This window comes from Trichosurus vulpecula, chromosome 9 (genome assembly GCF_011100635.1).
Source record: "Trichosurus vulpecula isolate mTriVul1 chromosome 9, mTriVul1.pri, whole genome shotgun sequence".
Lineage (NCBI taxonomy): Eukaryota > Metazoa > Chordata > Mammalia > Diprotodontia > Phalangeridae > Trichosurus > Trichosurus vulpecula.
This window is the reverse complement of record NC_050581.1, coordinates 204,609,561-204,624,629: the sequence shown is the minus strand read 5'-3', so window position 1 is coordinate 204,624,629 and position 15,069 is coordinate 204,609,561. Positions and strand designations below refer to the sequence as shown.

General features: G+C 50.7%; 1 protein-coding gene across 1 annotated transcript in view; it reads right to left on the bottom strand.

The window, feature by feature from the left end:
• Nucleotides 1-9,254: 9,254 nt before the first annotated feature.
• Nucleotides 9,255-15,069, bottom strand: part of ADCYAP1R1 (ADCYAP receptor type I) — a 64,568-nt gene continuing 58,753 nt past the window's right edge. The window contains exons 16-17 of the mRNA XM_036739698.1: nt 12,486-12,527; nt 9,255-9,502 (exon numbers count right to left, since the gene is read on the bottom strand). Coding sequence (XP_036595593.1) covers nt 9,314-9,502; nt 12,486-12,527 — 231 coding nt within the window. The 3' untranslated portion in view covers nt 9,255-9,313. The remainder of the gene's footprint in view (nt 9,503-12,485; nt 12,528-15,069) is intronic.

The window sequence follows — 15,069 nt, the reverse complement described above, 5'->3', positions numbered from 1 at the left end:
GGCAGCTATGCCAGTCCATGCCATTCATCAGGGTCTACATCAGGCTGTTGGGGGAGGGCTTCCTTGCATGGTCAAGGGCTCCCTCACTTGAACCCTGGGTAGAAAATGCTTGGTGGGTTGTCTGTGCCCCAGGGAAGATAAAAGATGTGGTTCTTCATCACTCTCCACCCAGTCAGGACTGGACCCTGCTACATAAACTTAGCCCCATAGAAATGCTAGTGATCTCCTGGGTCTTGTGTTCTAGCCTGGCCAGCTCGTGAGTGCAGACCCCAAAAGACAGGTCTCAGGGCCACCCCGAACCTTTAGGAGCCCCTCCCCAAAGAGGTGCAGAGGGGCTCAGCAGAGAGGGTGGGAGGTCAGCTGTCCTGGGAGGACCAAGGGCTAACTCTTGGGAGCCAGCCCAGACACCCTCACTGGTCCAGCCCAGAGGCAGGGGAGCTGCCAAATAGGTAAAGTGCAGTGAACCCTTCCTAGCCAGACTAGAGAGGACTGAAAAGCTTGCCTAGAGCTGGCCCCAGCATCCTTGGGAGCTAAGGGGTTAACCACACTAGGAAGACCAGCTCTGAATCAGGGCTATCAGCCTTGGCCAGTCAAGTTCTTCCACATGGGAGGAGGGTCCATTGGGGCAAGGCAGGGCTGGAGGTCACGGGCCAGCTCCCAGGACTGAGCCCCCTGTGGTCAGCAGCCCCAGGAGCCACCCGGCCCAAATGTGGTCCCTGACCATCTCCTCCCTGTCTTGGGCACTGACTCCCTAAGAGCCTCCTTGGCTCTGTCTTTCCCAGGACAAAGTCCCTCTTACAGAGGATGCCAACCAAGCAGGAGCAAGGGGGCTTTTGGCCTTTCTCTCTTCCATCATCATCCCTCCTCTGGCCTAGCAGCAGTCCTGGCCATGCTTCTGTGTTCCTCCTTATTCCAAGTCACTGCCCAAGTGCCTCCATCAAGACCAAGCGTTTCTCCCCCACTCGCTTCCCAGGTGTTTCCTTTACAGCTAGATCTCTTCACTTTTCTGTGATTAGATTATTTAAGATCTACATCTGCTCTTGGGTTGGTCTGACTACTTCACACTTTTGGAGGTGTCCCTCCATTTCTTTGGTGTCCTCAGTTTTGTTGGCACGTAATTGTGCATGCTGGATTCCGACTATTCTTGTTACTTCTCCTGGTTTTGTTGGGATTTCACCTTCGCTATTGTATTGATTGGATTTCCTGACCTTTTTAATCAGATCACCTAAAGGTTGCTTGATCTCCCTAGTCTTGTCAAAGAACCAGCTTATAGTTTTATTTATCATTTTACTGGGCTTTTAAAATTTTGTTTCCAGTTTTTTTCTCCTCTAATTTTTATTATCTCCCCTTTGTGTTCATTTTAGATTTGTTTATTTTGTTGGCTTTCTAATTTTTTAAAGGCATGTTCAGCCCATTAATCCCCACTTTTTCAGTTTTCTCTGTAGAGATAAGATTTTTACTCTGAGGACCACTTTAGCCACATCCTAGGAATTTTGGTCATGTTTCATCCTTATCATTATCTTTCACATAATTATTCATTGTTTCTATGATTTAGTCTTTGATGTATTCATTATTTAGGATTTCACTGTTAAATCTCTGTCTGGGTCTGGATCTTTGTGTATGTGCTGCTTGAATCAATAACCATTTTTATTGTGTTATGGTCTGTGAAGTATATATATATATATATGTATATATACTTTTTATTTTCTCCTTTTACATTTGTTCACTCTCTCTGATGGGGTACTTGGGTGCTTGTGCTTGGACCCTAATTCTAACAGCCTCTGCTTGGGTGCCTGTGCCTGAACCCCAGTTCTAAAACACATTCTGTCCCAGGCAGTTTATCTCTAGCTAAAGGGCAGTGTGCCCCAGCTTATCTCTGCTCCTTCCTCAGTAAGCAGCTGTGCCTATCTATAGATTGATTCCTGGATGCTGATAATTGACTGTACACTGAGTCATGACCATATTTGCTACTTACTGACCTTTCTAATATGTATCCTAGACATAGTATTTTGTCTAACAAGACATTAGATGAGAAGCTACATAGAGATTCCCCTTTAGCCCTGACCCATAGTTAACTTAGTGATGTTTCAGAGTCAAAACCACACCCCCTAGTAGACTTGGGCTATTTCCCTGTGAACTCTGGGTAATACGCCTGCACAGTAGATATAAAAGTGCATGTTCCTTTAAGAACTGACCACCCCTTAACCACTCCCTAATCCCACCCCAAAATACCTAATTGACATGTTTCACCCCTAAATCTCTTACAAAAGCTCTCCCTGCACTCCTCTAAGGTTGCAGGTTCCCTAAGAATTCTTGCCTGCTATAAAGCGTAATAAATCTTTGCCACCTTAACTTAAAGAATGCTTGAGATTGTGAATTCATTCTGGATGGCCCCAACCATCCCCAGTACTTGGGTCCTTGAGGGGCACCCCCCAACCAGGAACTGCGGTCCTAGGAACTTTAGTTTGGGGATCCCTGAATCCCTGGGGTTTTCTTCCTCAACATCTCCTTTCTTAACTTATGGTCAATGTTTGCAAAAGTTCTGTGTGCTGAGAAGCACATATACTCTCTTATAGTCCAATTTAGAAAATGCCATGAATAGTTTAACTCTAGTCTCTCCAGCAATTTGTTCAGTTCCTTAATTTCCTTTTGTTTACCTTTCTGTTAGGTTTACCCCAAACCGTGAAATACCTAGAAATCTCCTGTTACTACTGTGTTACTGTCTATAAATTCTTGTAGCTCAGTTAACATTTTCCTTATGAATTTCACTGGAGTATGCAAATTTAATATTGATTTTGTTTTGGTGGATATGGTTCTTTTCATTACAACGTAGCTTCCTCATTTTTCCCTTTTTAGGTTTTGAGTGTTTACTTTCATTTTATCTGATAACGGACAACTCCTCTTTTTTGGAAATGAATTTGACGCATAGTAATTTTTTCCATCCCCTGACTTTTCTTCTGTGTGTGCCTTTGCTTTTTAAACGTATTTGTTATAAGCAGAAGATTGTGAGGTTTTGTTTTATTAACCAATTTGTCACCCTTTTTCATTTTGTTGGATAGTTTAATCTATCAACATTTGAAGTTATGAGAGATAGATTTGTATTTTCCTCCCTTTGTCTCTAATGTGGTTTTTTCAAACTAGGATTTTCTCTTCTCTGCTATAAATACAATATTATGTCTCTTCAATTACTTTAGCTTAATCTATTTTAAGGTGGCCCTGTTCTCGCCTTCAAACCTCCCACTCCCATTTGTTAGTCCTTTTTCTGATTTTAGAGTTTTGCTTTTTAGTTCCTTTCCTTTTTTGCTCTTATATAATTATTTAATTCTTCCTCTTTTTTTCTTCTCAGTTAAGCGGTGAAGTAGAATCCTGCCTTTCCTCCCCTTCAACTTATTTTGTTCATAGTTTTTAAAATTTTTCATTTTTACATCTATTTCTAAAAACTTTCCTTCTCTCATTTTGTTTATTATTTATCTTGTCTTTTTCTGTCTGCTCTAGACTTTAATTCTCCGGTTTGTGGCCCTTAGAATTACTTAGTTCTTCTTTATTCTCCGTATCCCTCATGAAAGTAAAACTTTGGAGCTGCCGATTTGGGGTTCTCCCTTCTTTTCTTGCCTTGGAGAGCTCGCCCCTTTTTTAGCCAGGCTTCACTTTTAGAAGCTGATGGAGAAGATGCAGTTGATGGACAGGATGCTGCCAGTGACCGGAATCCTCTGCCCCTGCCTGGGCGGTTCACTATAGATCTTTGCCATGAAGCCTCTTCCCTGAGGAGCCCAGGAGCTCCGGGTCCCCTTCTCCCAAGGCAGGAGGAGGGGTCTCTCTAAGCACTTAGAGCCCCCCAGATCAGGCCCATTGTAAGGCCTCATCTCCCTTTGAAGAAAGTCTCTTCTCCCATGGGAGCTTTCACCAGCGGCAGCCCATCCCCCTCCCCCAAACAAGGGTTCACCTTCGCTAATCCCTCCCTTGGCCTCCTCCCCATTCCCTTGTAGGCTCACTTCTTCCTGAGAAGCTACAAGGGCTGCTTTCTCTCTCGTCAGCCTTGGACTTGGTTAGGGTAGGTCCCGCCTTCCTCTCCCTTCCTTCCTCTTCCCCTTTATCCGCCCTCCGGTTCTGTAGAGAGGCCCCGCAGACAAGCCAACGTCCACCCCATAGGCACAGGCCGGGGCTCTGGGCTTAGTCCTTGGTTTCACCCTCACTTTGATGTGACTTCTCCTTTAACTTTTGTTTCTCACTGGATCCCCCCTCTGTCTGGCCTTTGAAGCCCTTCGTGTCCAGCCCCCTCCTCCCTTCCCAGTGCTCTCACACTTCACTCCCCAACAAGTCCTCTGCAGTCCAGGGACCTGGCCTCCTGGCTGTTCCATGAATGAGAGCCTCCCTCTCTGGGCTCTGGGCCTTCTCCCTGCTGACCTCCCTGGCCCAGGCCTAGACCACTCTCCCTCCTCTGTGCTGACCTCTGACCTCCCCGGCCCAGGCCTGGACCACTCTCCCTCGTCTGACTTCCCCGTATCCCAGCTGAAACCCCACCTTCTCCGTGTAAGCCGCCTTCCCCAGGCCCTCTGAATTCCCATGCCTTCCTTCTGCTCATCATTCCCTATTTATTCTGTCCATATTTTTTTGTGTATGTATTTGTTTACACGGTGGCTCTCTCATTAGAGCGTAAGCTCATTGAGGACAGGGACTGTCTTCTGCCCCATCACTTAGCGTAGTTCCTGGCACATAGTAGGTGATTTACCCATGTCTATTGACTGACTCAGCACCTCTTTGTGAGATTCCTACTGTGTCTGAGGCCCTCTCTCACCCCTCTCCTGAGTACCCCAAGATCTGCTGCAGGACACAGAGCCCGGGTAAAAATGAGAAGACATTTATTGAGCCATCTATAGAAGGGTGGGACCTCGGAGAGCCCGGCACACTGGCAGGTGAGCAGAGCTCTTCCAGGAGGTTGGAGCAGGGCCCGAGAGTTGGACATCAACACAAACAAGTGACCCCACCCCCGCCCAGTCCCCCCAGCCGGGGGACCAAAGCTGGATACCCAAGATGACCCCAACCCTCATGGAAATCCAAACACGGCAGGGCAGACATCCACTGAACAGGACGGGGCGGGGGCGGTGTCTGGGGGTGGGGAAAGAGAGAGTGAGGAGAGGGGTCTCCCCGCAGACCCCAGGGCATTCCCAGAAGTCTGGGGTGACTGGGGGAGTGTCCTCATCCATCCCCAGTGGGAATGTCCTCCTCTGCCCTCCCAGATAAAGAAGTAAGAAGTTATTCACAAAGATAAGCACAGAGAGCCTAACCTAAGAATCTCCGCCCAGACCCCCAAGCCCCCTCTGGAGTTGCCCTGGGGCTCCATGCGGATGGATCCTTCCAGACCTCATCCATGGTGGGTGGGGGTGGGGATGGGGAAGGTGTCCTGGGGTCTTAAAGACGCCAGCGCCCCCACCCCCACCCTGCCTAACCTCCAAGCCTGGCAAAGCTCCAAGGTCAGGCAGGGGTGGGACACAATTTTCTGGCCCCGTTTTTGGCCCCAGGGCTGTTGAAGACCAATTGACCATTTACCAAGACAGAGAAAGGCTCTGGGGAGCTGGGGGTTTAACTTCCCAAAGCACAGGTGTTTAGTTCACTGGATCTGCTAATAATCCTGTGATCTACCAGGGTGGGTGTTATTCTCCAACCCTTTTTACAGATGGGGAGACTGAGGCTCAGAAAGCTTGGTGAAGTGACTTATTCAAGGTCTAGCTAGTTGGTTAGTGGTAGAGGCGATTTGGACAGCTCATGGCCTCTTGTCCATCACAGCCAAGGCCGGGGAGCAATGGTGTGGGTCCTCTGTCTTCTCCCCAGACCCCTCCCAAAGAGAGAGCTGGTGGGCAGCAGTGGGACAGGGCCCCCAGAGGAGGGGACTTGTGCTCCAGCCTTGGTTGGCCCATCAGCTCTTTGGATCTCTCTCTTCCTGCCCCATCCAGCACCTTTCTCATCTGTGAGGCCAAGTCTTCTGGTGCCCATGGGAGTCATGCAGGGCACTGAGGTGGTCCCCTGGAATAAATGAGCCAGGTATCATTCAGCTGAGGAAATGGCCTATGATTTCCAGGGTTGGAATTTTCCCCAGCAATGAAGATCCGAGGCAGTCCTCTGAGGCTCTGAAAGGTTCGGTGACTTGTCCAGGACCACCAGCAGCCAAGGATCAGAGGTGAGATAGGAACCCAGATCTTCCTGACTTGAGGCCCAGCACTTTCTCCACCTGCTAGGCTGCTGGGTGTCCTTACCTCTATTTTATAGGCAAGAAAACTGAGGCCCTGGAGTTAGGGGCAAGGCCAAACTACAACTTGGGTTCTTGTCCCCTCCCCAGGCTGCCTCCCATCAGCCTGTGGGGGTGATGGAGTGAGCTCCCCAGCAGACAAGAAGGTGCCTGAGCAGACAAGGAGGTGCCTGAGCATGTGGCTTCAGGGAGATCTACCACCTACCTGAGTCTCAAGGCAGGCGAAGCCCTCGGAGGAGAAAGGAGACATCACAGCACAGCTGCGGGGCCACACCTGGGGAGCAGCTGCAGACCCCAGGGTTGGGGTGGGCAGGGAGAGGGGCCCAGGAGCCATTGTTGCAAGACTTTTCATTGGGGCTTTGAGCCAGGTCAGGTGAGAGACCACCCACACCTCTCCACATCCATTGTGCGTGCTCCGAAGGGTTATTTCCTCAGTGATGTGGGCTCCTTGGCAAAGGCCCCAGTGCCCAGAGATCGGGTCACAGCCAAGTCTCCTGCCTTTGGGGCCTTCCTACCCTGCCCCTGTCCCTGTGCCTGGGATGGCGGGTGCTGCTCCAGTCCCCTGGGCACACCATGATGTGGGGGCTCCCAAGGCAGGTCCAGGATCATGGCTGTGGTGTCTGGGATGGCAGCTCCAGTCCTCCTTGGAATCAGCACTGATTCCCCTGAACAGAAAGTTCCTGTGATTTCCTATACAATGCATACCATCCAGTCTTAGATGCTGGCTAAGAGACCACAGCACGTTGGAAAGAGAAGGAGGGAGGCACAGGCACAGTGGAGTGCCCCCTCTAACTTTATGGAGAGGAGGACCTGGAGGCACAGACATCCAGGGGCAGGGCTGGGGCTATAGCCTGCCTCTCCTGAGTCCTTCTGCCCCTTCCCACTAGGCTTGGGTCACCAGGAAGGTCAGAGAAGGGAACGGGAAGGCTGATTAGATCGGTGTGTTCCCATGCCTTGGGAGAAGACCGGAGAGAGGCAAAGGCCTGGGGCCAATGGTCCCATCCTTCTAGGGGCAGCCTGGCTCACAGGGGATCCCCTCCTGGTTAGACTGCCTGCTGAGCTCAGCAGAACAAGTTGGGGCCCTCCCACGTGTTCCGCAGAAACAGAGGGCACGTGGGGGCTGGCCTCCAGGGGCCAGGCCCAGGATTCTCTGCCCATCTGCACAGCTGGCTTGGCCTTTGCCACTTCCAGGGAACCATCACAGGACTTAGAGCTTCCTCTTTAACAAATGGGGCAGTCGGTGCCCAAGAGGGCAGGGGACTTGTCCAGGCTCCTCTAGGTAAAAAGTGTCAGAGAAGGAATTCCATCTAGCTGAGGCCTTTGTCTCCACAGCACATGATGCTCAGGTCCAGTGCTGCTTCTCTCTCTTTGCTTTGTCCAGGATCCAGTTGTTCTGGACACCTCAGAAAAGCTGAGTGGAAGGGAGCCAGGTGGGGTCAGCAACCCATCTTGAGACCAAAGTCCTGGGGGTGGTTTCCCTGGCTTGGGAAATGTTTCATTCCCCCTCCAGACCCTAGATGGGCTCCTGTCCTCCAGGCTCTCCCCAACGTGGTCCCACAGGGTCTGGTCCCATTGGAGACTTTCATCTTCTCAAGAAAGACAGAAAAATACTTCCTGGCCCTGAAGAAAGCCACCAGATAATGACCACCAAACCCTCAGCTTCTTTTTGCTGGTCTCCAAGGACAGCCTGGACAGCTGGCCTGATGCCTTGGCTTTCATTCATATAAATTCCTGCCCGAAGCCGGTAGGGACGGAGCTAGAACTGAGAAGAGCCAACAGGGATGCTTGGTGGTCTCAGTTGCTCTGTTCTCTGAATGGGCACCATGAGACGCAGCTCTGACTCTGGGCAGGAGAGGGGGAGGGTCCTTAGGAAAGGCCTGTTCTGGGTCACATGGGGACTGGCCACCAGTTCTGCTGCTGCATTCACTCAGAGTCTCATGTCATCCCTATCAGCAGAGGCTGGGGCTTCTGAGAGCTGGGTCACAGAGCCAGGCCTTTGTGGGGCAAGAGCCCCCAGCCCCAGGGCTCTCCCTCAGGTTCAGCTGCTCATTGGGGGAGAAGGCCCTGTGGGATTGATAGACATCACGAAAAGGTGGGCAGGCCAGCTGGCCATGCCTTAGACATACAGGCTCAGAAACAGGGCTATCAATAACAATTTTGTACTGATGGAGTCTGAGAAAACCCATGGGGAAGATACAGATATAGGTGCCAGGTCATGGGCAGGCCAGGACATTCTCCCACTTTCCCACGTGCTTGTGGTCTTGGGATCTCTGCTCAAGGACCTAGCTAGGGTACAGTCGGGAGGGGCATGGGCTCTCAGTGAGTCCCCTCTGCCCCCAGAGGAGTGCCCCAAAGCCCTCCCCTCATCTCCCTTGCTGGGGGATGACTTCACAGTGCCTTTGCTTGTACCTACACCCTACCCCCATTGGGAAACAAAGAACAGTCACCATGTTTCCCTTGACTATCTCCCCATCCTGAGAGCCCCACTTGTCATTTTGAAGAGGGGTATAGTTCAGCCCAGGGATCTGAGCACTTGGCCCCTAGGAGTGGGACCTCCAGGCTCTCTCCCTGGTCCAGGGGGACCCATGATGAGACAAAGAGGGCAGGTGAGTGTTCCCTGGCCCTGCGCCTCCCCTCCAGATGTTGCATGAAATGAGGGAGGGTGAGGCCTCAATGGACAGGGATGCTGTCAGAGTTGGGAGGGTGCGTATCTGGCTTCCCAGCTCTGCAGTTCTATTTACAAGGTATTGGGGAAAGGAACAGGAGAAAAAACAAAACACTTCAAAAATGGCAAGCACTTCTTCCTCCCCTCTGAAGACTCGGGGCTCCCAGGCTCACGCTTTCAGATACACAACATTCACTCAAGAAAAAACCACAGGCGCACACATACACTCACACACAGAGGCGTAGACAGACACACACACAGCCCAACACACTCATCCACACACTCAGACATCCTTAGGAGCCCCGGCCTCTCCTTCCCGCTCCCCTCCCAGCCCCAATCCCACAATGCAACTCATTTTTATAAAGGGACAGGAGGGTGGCCGTGGCTGCCATCTCGACTGCTGTTCAAGTGGCCAGGTTCTCAGCATTGATGCTGGACATCCGGATCTGTGAGCTGCTCTTGCTCAGGATGGACAGCTGCGTGCCCCCGTTCACACCACTGCTGGCCAGGGAAGGATGCCGGTGTTTGAAATCCACAGCAAAGTACCGGTTGACTTTCCAGCTCCGCCATTTTCTCTTTATTTCTGACTGCACCTTTAGGGAGAAACTTCAAAAGGTCATTTCTTTATGGACCTTGCTGCTTACCTCCATGCTGAAAGCCAAGCCTGGAGACCTCTGGCTTAGCTCCAAGAGCAGAGATGAAAGCCCTGTCCACCTTGGACCACAAAATAGGGGTCAGGAGGCCTGAGGGCTCCTGGAGCAAGAGGAGAGTGAGTGGGTTCTTTCCCACCCCTTGGAAACCAGGCCTTCCAGGCACTAGGAAAGGTTTTCACAGCACAGCTCTCCCTGTCAAGAGCCTCCAATAGCCTCCCTATGTTGCTAAGGCCCTCTGCCTAGACTCTGAGGCCTTCCCTGCTGGCTCCACCCTCTCTCTATAGCTTGAGCTCCTCTCTGTACCTGATCTGTGCTCCAGGTAAGACTATTCCTCAGAACCTCCTTTATTTGGGATTTCTTCCACTTACACTGGTTCCTCCTCCTTCTCCTCCTCTACCTCCTTCTCTTCCTCCACCTCCTCTTCTCAATAACAGAATCCCCACTTTTCCCAGAGGGTGCCATGTTTCTGGCAGTCTTTTCTAAAGCTGGCTGGTCCTCTGCCCATCGGGCCTCGAAGTAGGGGGGTGCACACCTCAGTCCTCACCGCTATTTCCAGAGTTTCTCTCGTCACCATCATTGGGCAGCCCTTCCCTGGAATGTTGTGCCATCTGACCGACCCACCTTTGCCAGGTGACCTTGTCACCATCAGTTAGCAACCTCTTGACCATTCCCATTTTCCTCGCAGACTCTGGCCCCTGGATCAAGATCCTCCTCGACACCTCTCTTGCTCTCAGCCTTGGAAACATCAGTGCCTGCTTTGGTGATCCTTCTAAAGCCCTGTCCTCAAGGCTCCCTGAACTCCCATGACCAGCAGTTCCCATGACTTATCTCCCATGACCTGTATCTCCCATGGTCGACATTTCCCATGACTTATCTCCCATGACCTGTATCTCCCATGGTCGACATTTCCCATGACCTTTATCTCCCATGACCTGTGTTTTATAACTTGTATCTTACTTTAATGAGTTAAATAAAAATTAATGGAAACAAGAATTCATTGGTTATAGGATATAAAATAAATTTACATAAATCATCAACATTCTTATATATTGCCAGCAAAACCCAAGAGGAAGAGAGAGGGAAGTTCTATTCAAAATAATGGCAAAAGGTTTAAAATGCTTAGGCACCTGTCTACCAGACCTCCCCCAGGAGTTCTGTGAATGGCCTCATCTCCTGAGCCCCTGCAGCCACTCTGTTTCTGCCTTGCACTAGGAGCGTCACACTCTAGACCTTGGCCCATTTCTTGGAATTTCTTTTTTTCTAAAACTTTGAACTCTCACCATCTCCCATGCTCCAACTCTCCTCTGACCTTTTTCCTACCATGCCTGTTCAGGAACCTTGCTCCCTCCTTTCTCCCTGTATCCCTGCTCATTAATAGGCCTTTGTGTGGAGCCCATTAAGAGAAGGTTGCTTAGGGGTCACTTGTTTGTAAGAAGGCTAAGTTCTAATCAGGTCCCATTGTGGTGCCCTCTGGCTCTGAAAAGTGTATATATACTCTGAGATTAGCATTTTGCTGTGGGGCTCACTCGTTGGAACAGTGTTCCTGTGATTTAAGAGACTCTGGGTAGCCATTAAGGAGCCCCTCAGCTTTGAAAACCCCTACGTCAGTGCTGCCCTCAAAGTAAGACTGTTGATTGTTGACCCCTTCAAAGTTGCTTTCCTTTAGAAAAGCAGATCAAAGAACCTGCGCTGGTCATCCTCCTGAGTGTGCCAGCCAGTGTGGCTGTCCTTCATTCCCAGACTAACAAACCTGTTCCGGACTCCCTTTCCTTCCTCCACAGTCTTGACCTCAGAGTCAGTCATTTCAAAAATCCCCTTTAAGCCCTGCCCTCTGAATTTAGAACTTCCCATCCCACTAACTCAACCCTGGGCCATCTGCCACCCACTTCCTCTGTTACCACTGCTGTCGGTTGGCCGAAAGCTGCTTGGAGAGACTTAGTAAATCCTCAGTGCCGTAGGAGTCCCCGAAGTGGTCTGTTCCACCCAGAGCTATCATGCCCCACCTTGGGGAGTGCTAAGATAGACATTTTCAGTTCTTTCAGCCAATCATGTGGCAGGATTTTAGGTACTCCCCCAGCAGTGGGGTCCCCTTTTTGGGTGCCATTCTAGCTTATCCAAGATCTTCCTCAAATGGGGCATCCTTTCCTTTTCCCCCACAGTGCCAGGCCAGGACCAGGCACACAGGGAGATACAGAAAAATCACGATTGACTGATTAAGCAAAGAATTAGTCAGTGCTTTTCAGGTTAGGAAGCTGGCTGTGGCAGGGGGCACCAAAACTGGGGCCTTGCCCCCCTTCCCCACCTTCCTGTTCCCCTCTGTAGTTTCTCTTGGCACTTAGATATCCCACTTGTCTCACACACTCTCCCTCTTCTTTTCCAGCAGGAGGAAGCTGAGGGTCAAAGAAAAAGGAGGCCTGGGGCTTGGTCCTACAGAGGGGAGCACTGGCTGGCCTTGTCCCCAGGGGCGAGGAGAGGCTATGATGGACCCACGCCTGTCATCCATTGATGCCTTTAACTGAGGGTTCCAGATGCCTCCCTCGTTCACCCCTTCACCCAATCCGCAGACCCCTTCCGGTCAGAGGTGGCACCACTTGTAGGCAGCTGAATTTGGGAAGTTTCCTCAGGCACTGGGTCAAGGGGCTTCTCGCCATATCCATGGCCCACTTCCTCTGTATGTCGTTAGCAGCGCGGGTCTACTGAGGAGCTGGGGACTGACTCACTTTCTGTGAGGCTCCTCCCAGGGCCAAAGGCACTGACTCTAGCATTTAGCATTGGAGGAAGCTTCAGCCCCCAGGAAAGAGCATCTAAGGGCGGAACTCCAGGAGGCTCGGCAGCTTTAGCGGGGAAGAGGGCCATTGTGCAGGGGCTCCCCCTCCCCCCAAACTTGGCAAGGCCAACGAACGGTCAGGAAGCCAGAACTCACCTCCCCATTCAGGAAGCAGTAGAGGACAGCCACCACGAAACCCTGGGCGGAGAGGAGGGACAGAGGGGGGGCAGGGCAGAGGGTTGGGAGGGGAGTGGGGAGAAGAGAGGAGAAGCGTCACTCAGATACGGTGTGGGGAGAAGCAGACCCTTGCCCAAGTGTCCCAGGAGGGCCAGAGAATTCAGAAGGCCCAGAAATACACCCTCCCATGACGCTGCTCTGCTACGTGTCCTCATTCCTTCTGTTTCCCATTTTCCACTATAGCCCTCGCCCTGGGGAGCGGTCTCTTCTGGCTCCTCTTTCCCCAAGGATTCGATCTCTCCCATCGTCCCCTGAAGCCCCAGCCTTCTTTCTGAGTATCTTGGTGGAGTGCCCCCAAAGCCTTTCCGGATGATGCTGACTGCCCCTTGTCAGGAGCTCCTTGCCCCCTTTTCATGCCACTGACTGGACCCTGTCACACCTCAGCCTTGGGTCACTCCGGCCATCCTTTGCCTTGCCTCATGCGCTGCTGAATGAGGCTGGAGAAGACCGTCCTGAGTAGGTCCGCTACAAATCTGTATTGCAAAACCTCACCTGGGCCCCCTTTTACAGTTGCCTATTGGACTCCCTGTCCTACTTTCCACAGAGGCTCTTCCAAAGCCCTCCATCTCTCTTCAAACTTCCCACGACTCCTCCTCCTCTCAGCTGAGAACTTTGCTTCCTATGTCGCTGAAAAAAGAGGCCGTTTCCCAAGGGCTCCTGTTTGTCCTAACCTCGCTTCGTGCCTTCCTCCATCATCTTCTTCTACCTCTGTCTACCACAAAGAAGAGGCCGGGACCTGGGTTGGAGCCACGTGACCCTGGGTAACTCATTTCACCTCTATTTGCTTCAGTTTCCTTCTCTGTGAAATGAGGATGATATTGACCAGCCCCTACCTGCGAGGTAATGAATTATAAAGGGCTTAGCACAATGTCTGACGCATGGTAAATGTTACCCATTATTAATTAGACTAACTCCTTTCTATAGTGATCTCCTTTCAAGGCGTCTTCTCCAGCAGATCATCCCCACTCTCTAACTTAGCTTTAATTTTTCCGCATCTACTGCTGCTTCCGTTCTGCCTACAAACATTCCCATGTCTCTCTCATCTTCCAAAAGCCCCCATCTGAACCATCCATCCCCATCAGTTGTAATCGCCTACCTCTCTGCTCTTCTGCGGCTAAACTTGAGAAGTGTCCGAAAGTGGTGTCTCCATTTCCTTTCCTCTCAGTCTCTTAACTCTACAGTCTGGCTTCTGACTTCATTGTCAGCCAAAACGTGTTACCAATGATCTCTTAGTTAACAAATCCAATGGCCTTTTCTCAACCTTCCTTCTCCTCAACCTCTCTGCTGTCATGGACACTCTTGGTCACCTTCTCCTTGATATTCTCTTCTCTCTACTTTTTTAGGACATCCCTTTCTATTGGTTCTCCTCCTCCCTCTCTGACGACTTCTCAGTTTCCTCAGCTGGCTCCTCCTCCAGATCATGCCCTCTTACCCATAGGTGTGTCTCAGGATTATATCCTGTGTCCTCTTCTCTTTTCCCTCTATCCTACTTCACTTGGTGATCTCGTCATCTCCCATGGACTTAGTTACCATCTCTGTGCTGAGGATTCTCAGTTTCAATTGTCTACGTCTAACTTGTTCACTTACCTCCAATCTCACATCCCTAACTACCTTCCAGACCTCTCAAGCTGGATGTCCCATAGACATCTTACACACAATGTGTCCAAAACAGAGCTCATTGTTTTTACCACTAAACTCTCCCTACCACCTATCTTCCCTGTTACTTTTGAGGGTACCACTACCTTCCAAGTCTCTCAGGCTCCCAACCTAAAAGTCAAACTGGATTCTTCACTCTCTTATCCTCCATATCCAATATGGTGCCTAGGCCTATAGATTTCACCTCTGCCACATCTCTGGTTGATTTCACCTTTGCCACATCTCTAGTTGATTTCATCTCTACAACATGTCTAGTTGATTTCATCTCTGGTCACTTTTGCCTCTGAAGCATTTCTTGTCAGTTTCACCTCTGCAGCATCTCTGGTTGATTTCACTACTGTAGCATCTCTGATTGATTTCATTTCTGTTAACATCTCTTCTCAATTTCATCTCTGCAACAGCTCTGGTGGAGTTCGCTTCTGCAGCATCATCTCTCCAATACACCCCCTTCTCTTCTCTGCCCCTGCCCCTACCCTGGTCCAGGCCCTCATCCCTTCCTACTATAGGAAATAGCTATTGTATGGTCTGAGTGCCTCAAGTCTCTCCATGCTTCTGGTCCTCTGTGGAAGACTTCTAGGAAGATGCTGCAACTTTCAAGCCAGATGGGTGAAGAGGCGGCACAATGCATCCAAAGCTCAACAAGGTCCTCCAAACCTGGTCAAAGTCTCTATTGCTGCTCAGTTTCATCCATGCAAACGTGGGCAGAGGAGGAGAGGCTGGAAAGCACGGCCCAGGACCAAGTAATAGAAGAATCCAGAAGTCTGCAGAGCCTCCCTCCAGGAAGGGACAGATACTTTCTTGCAGAAAAGTGATGGCTAAGAAGATGGGGGACTCCCCTTTTTTGGGG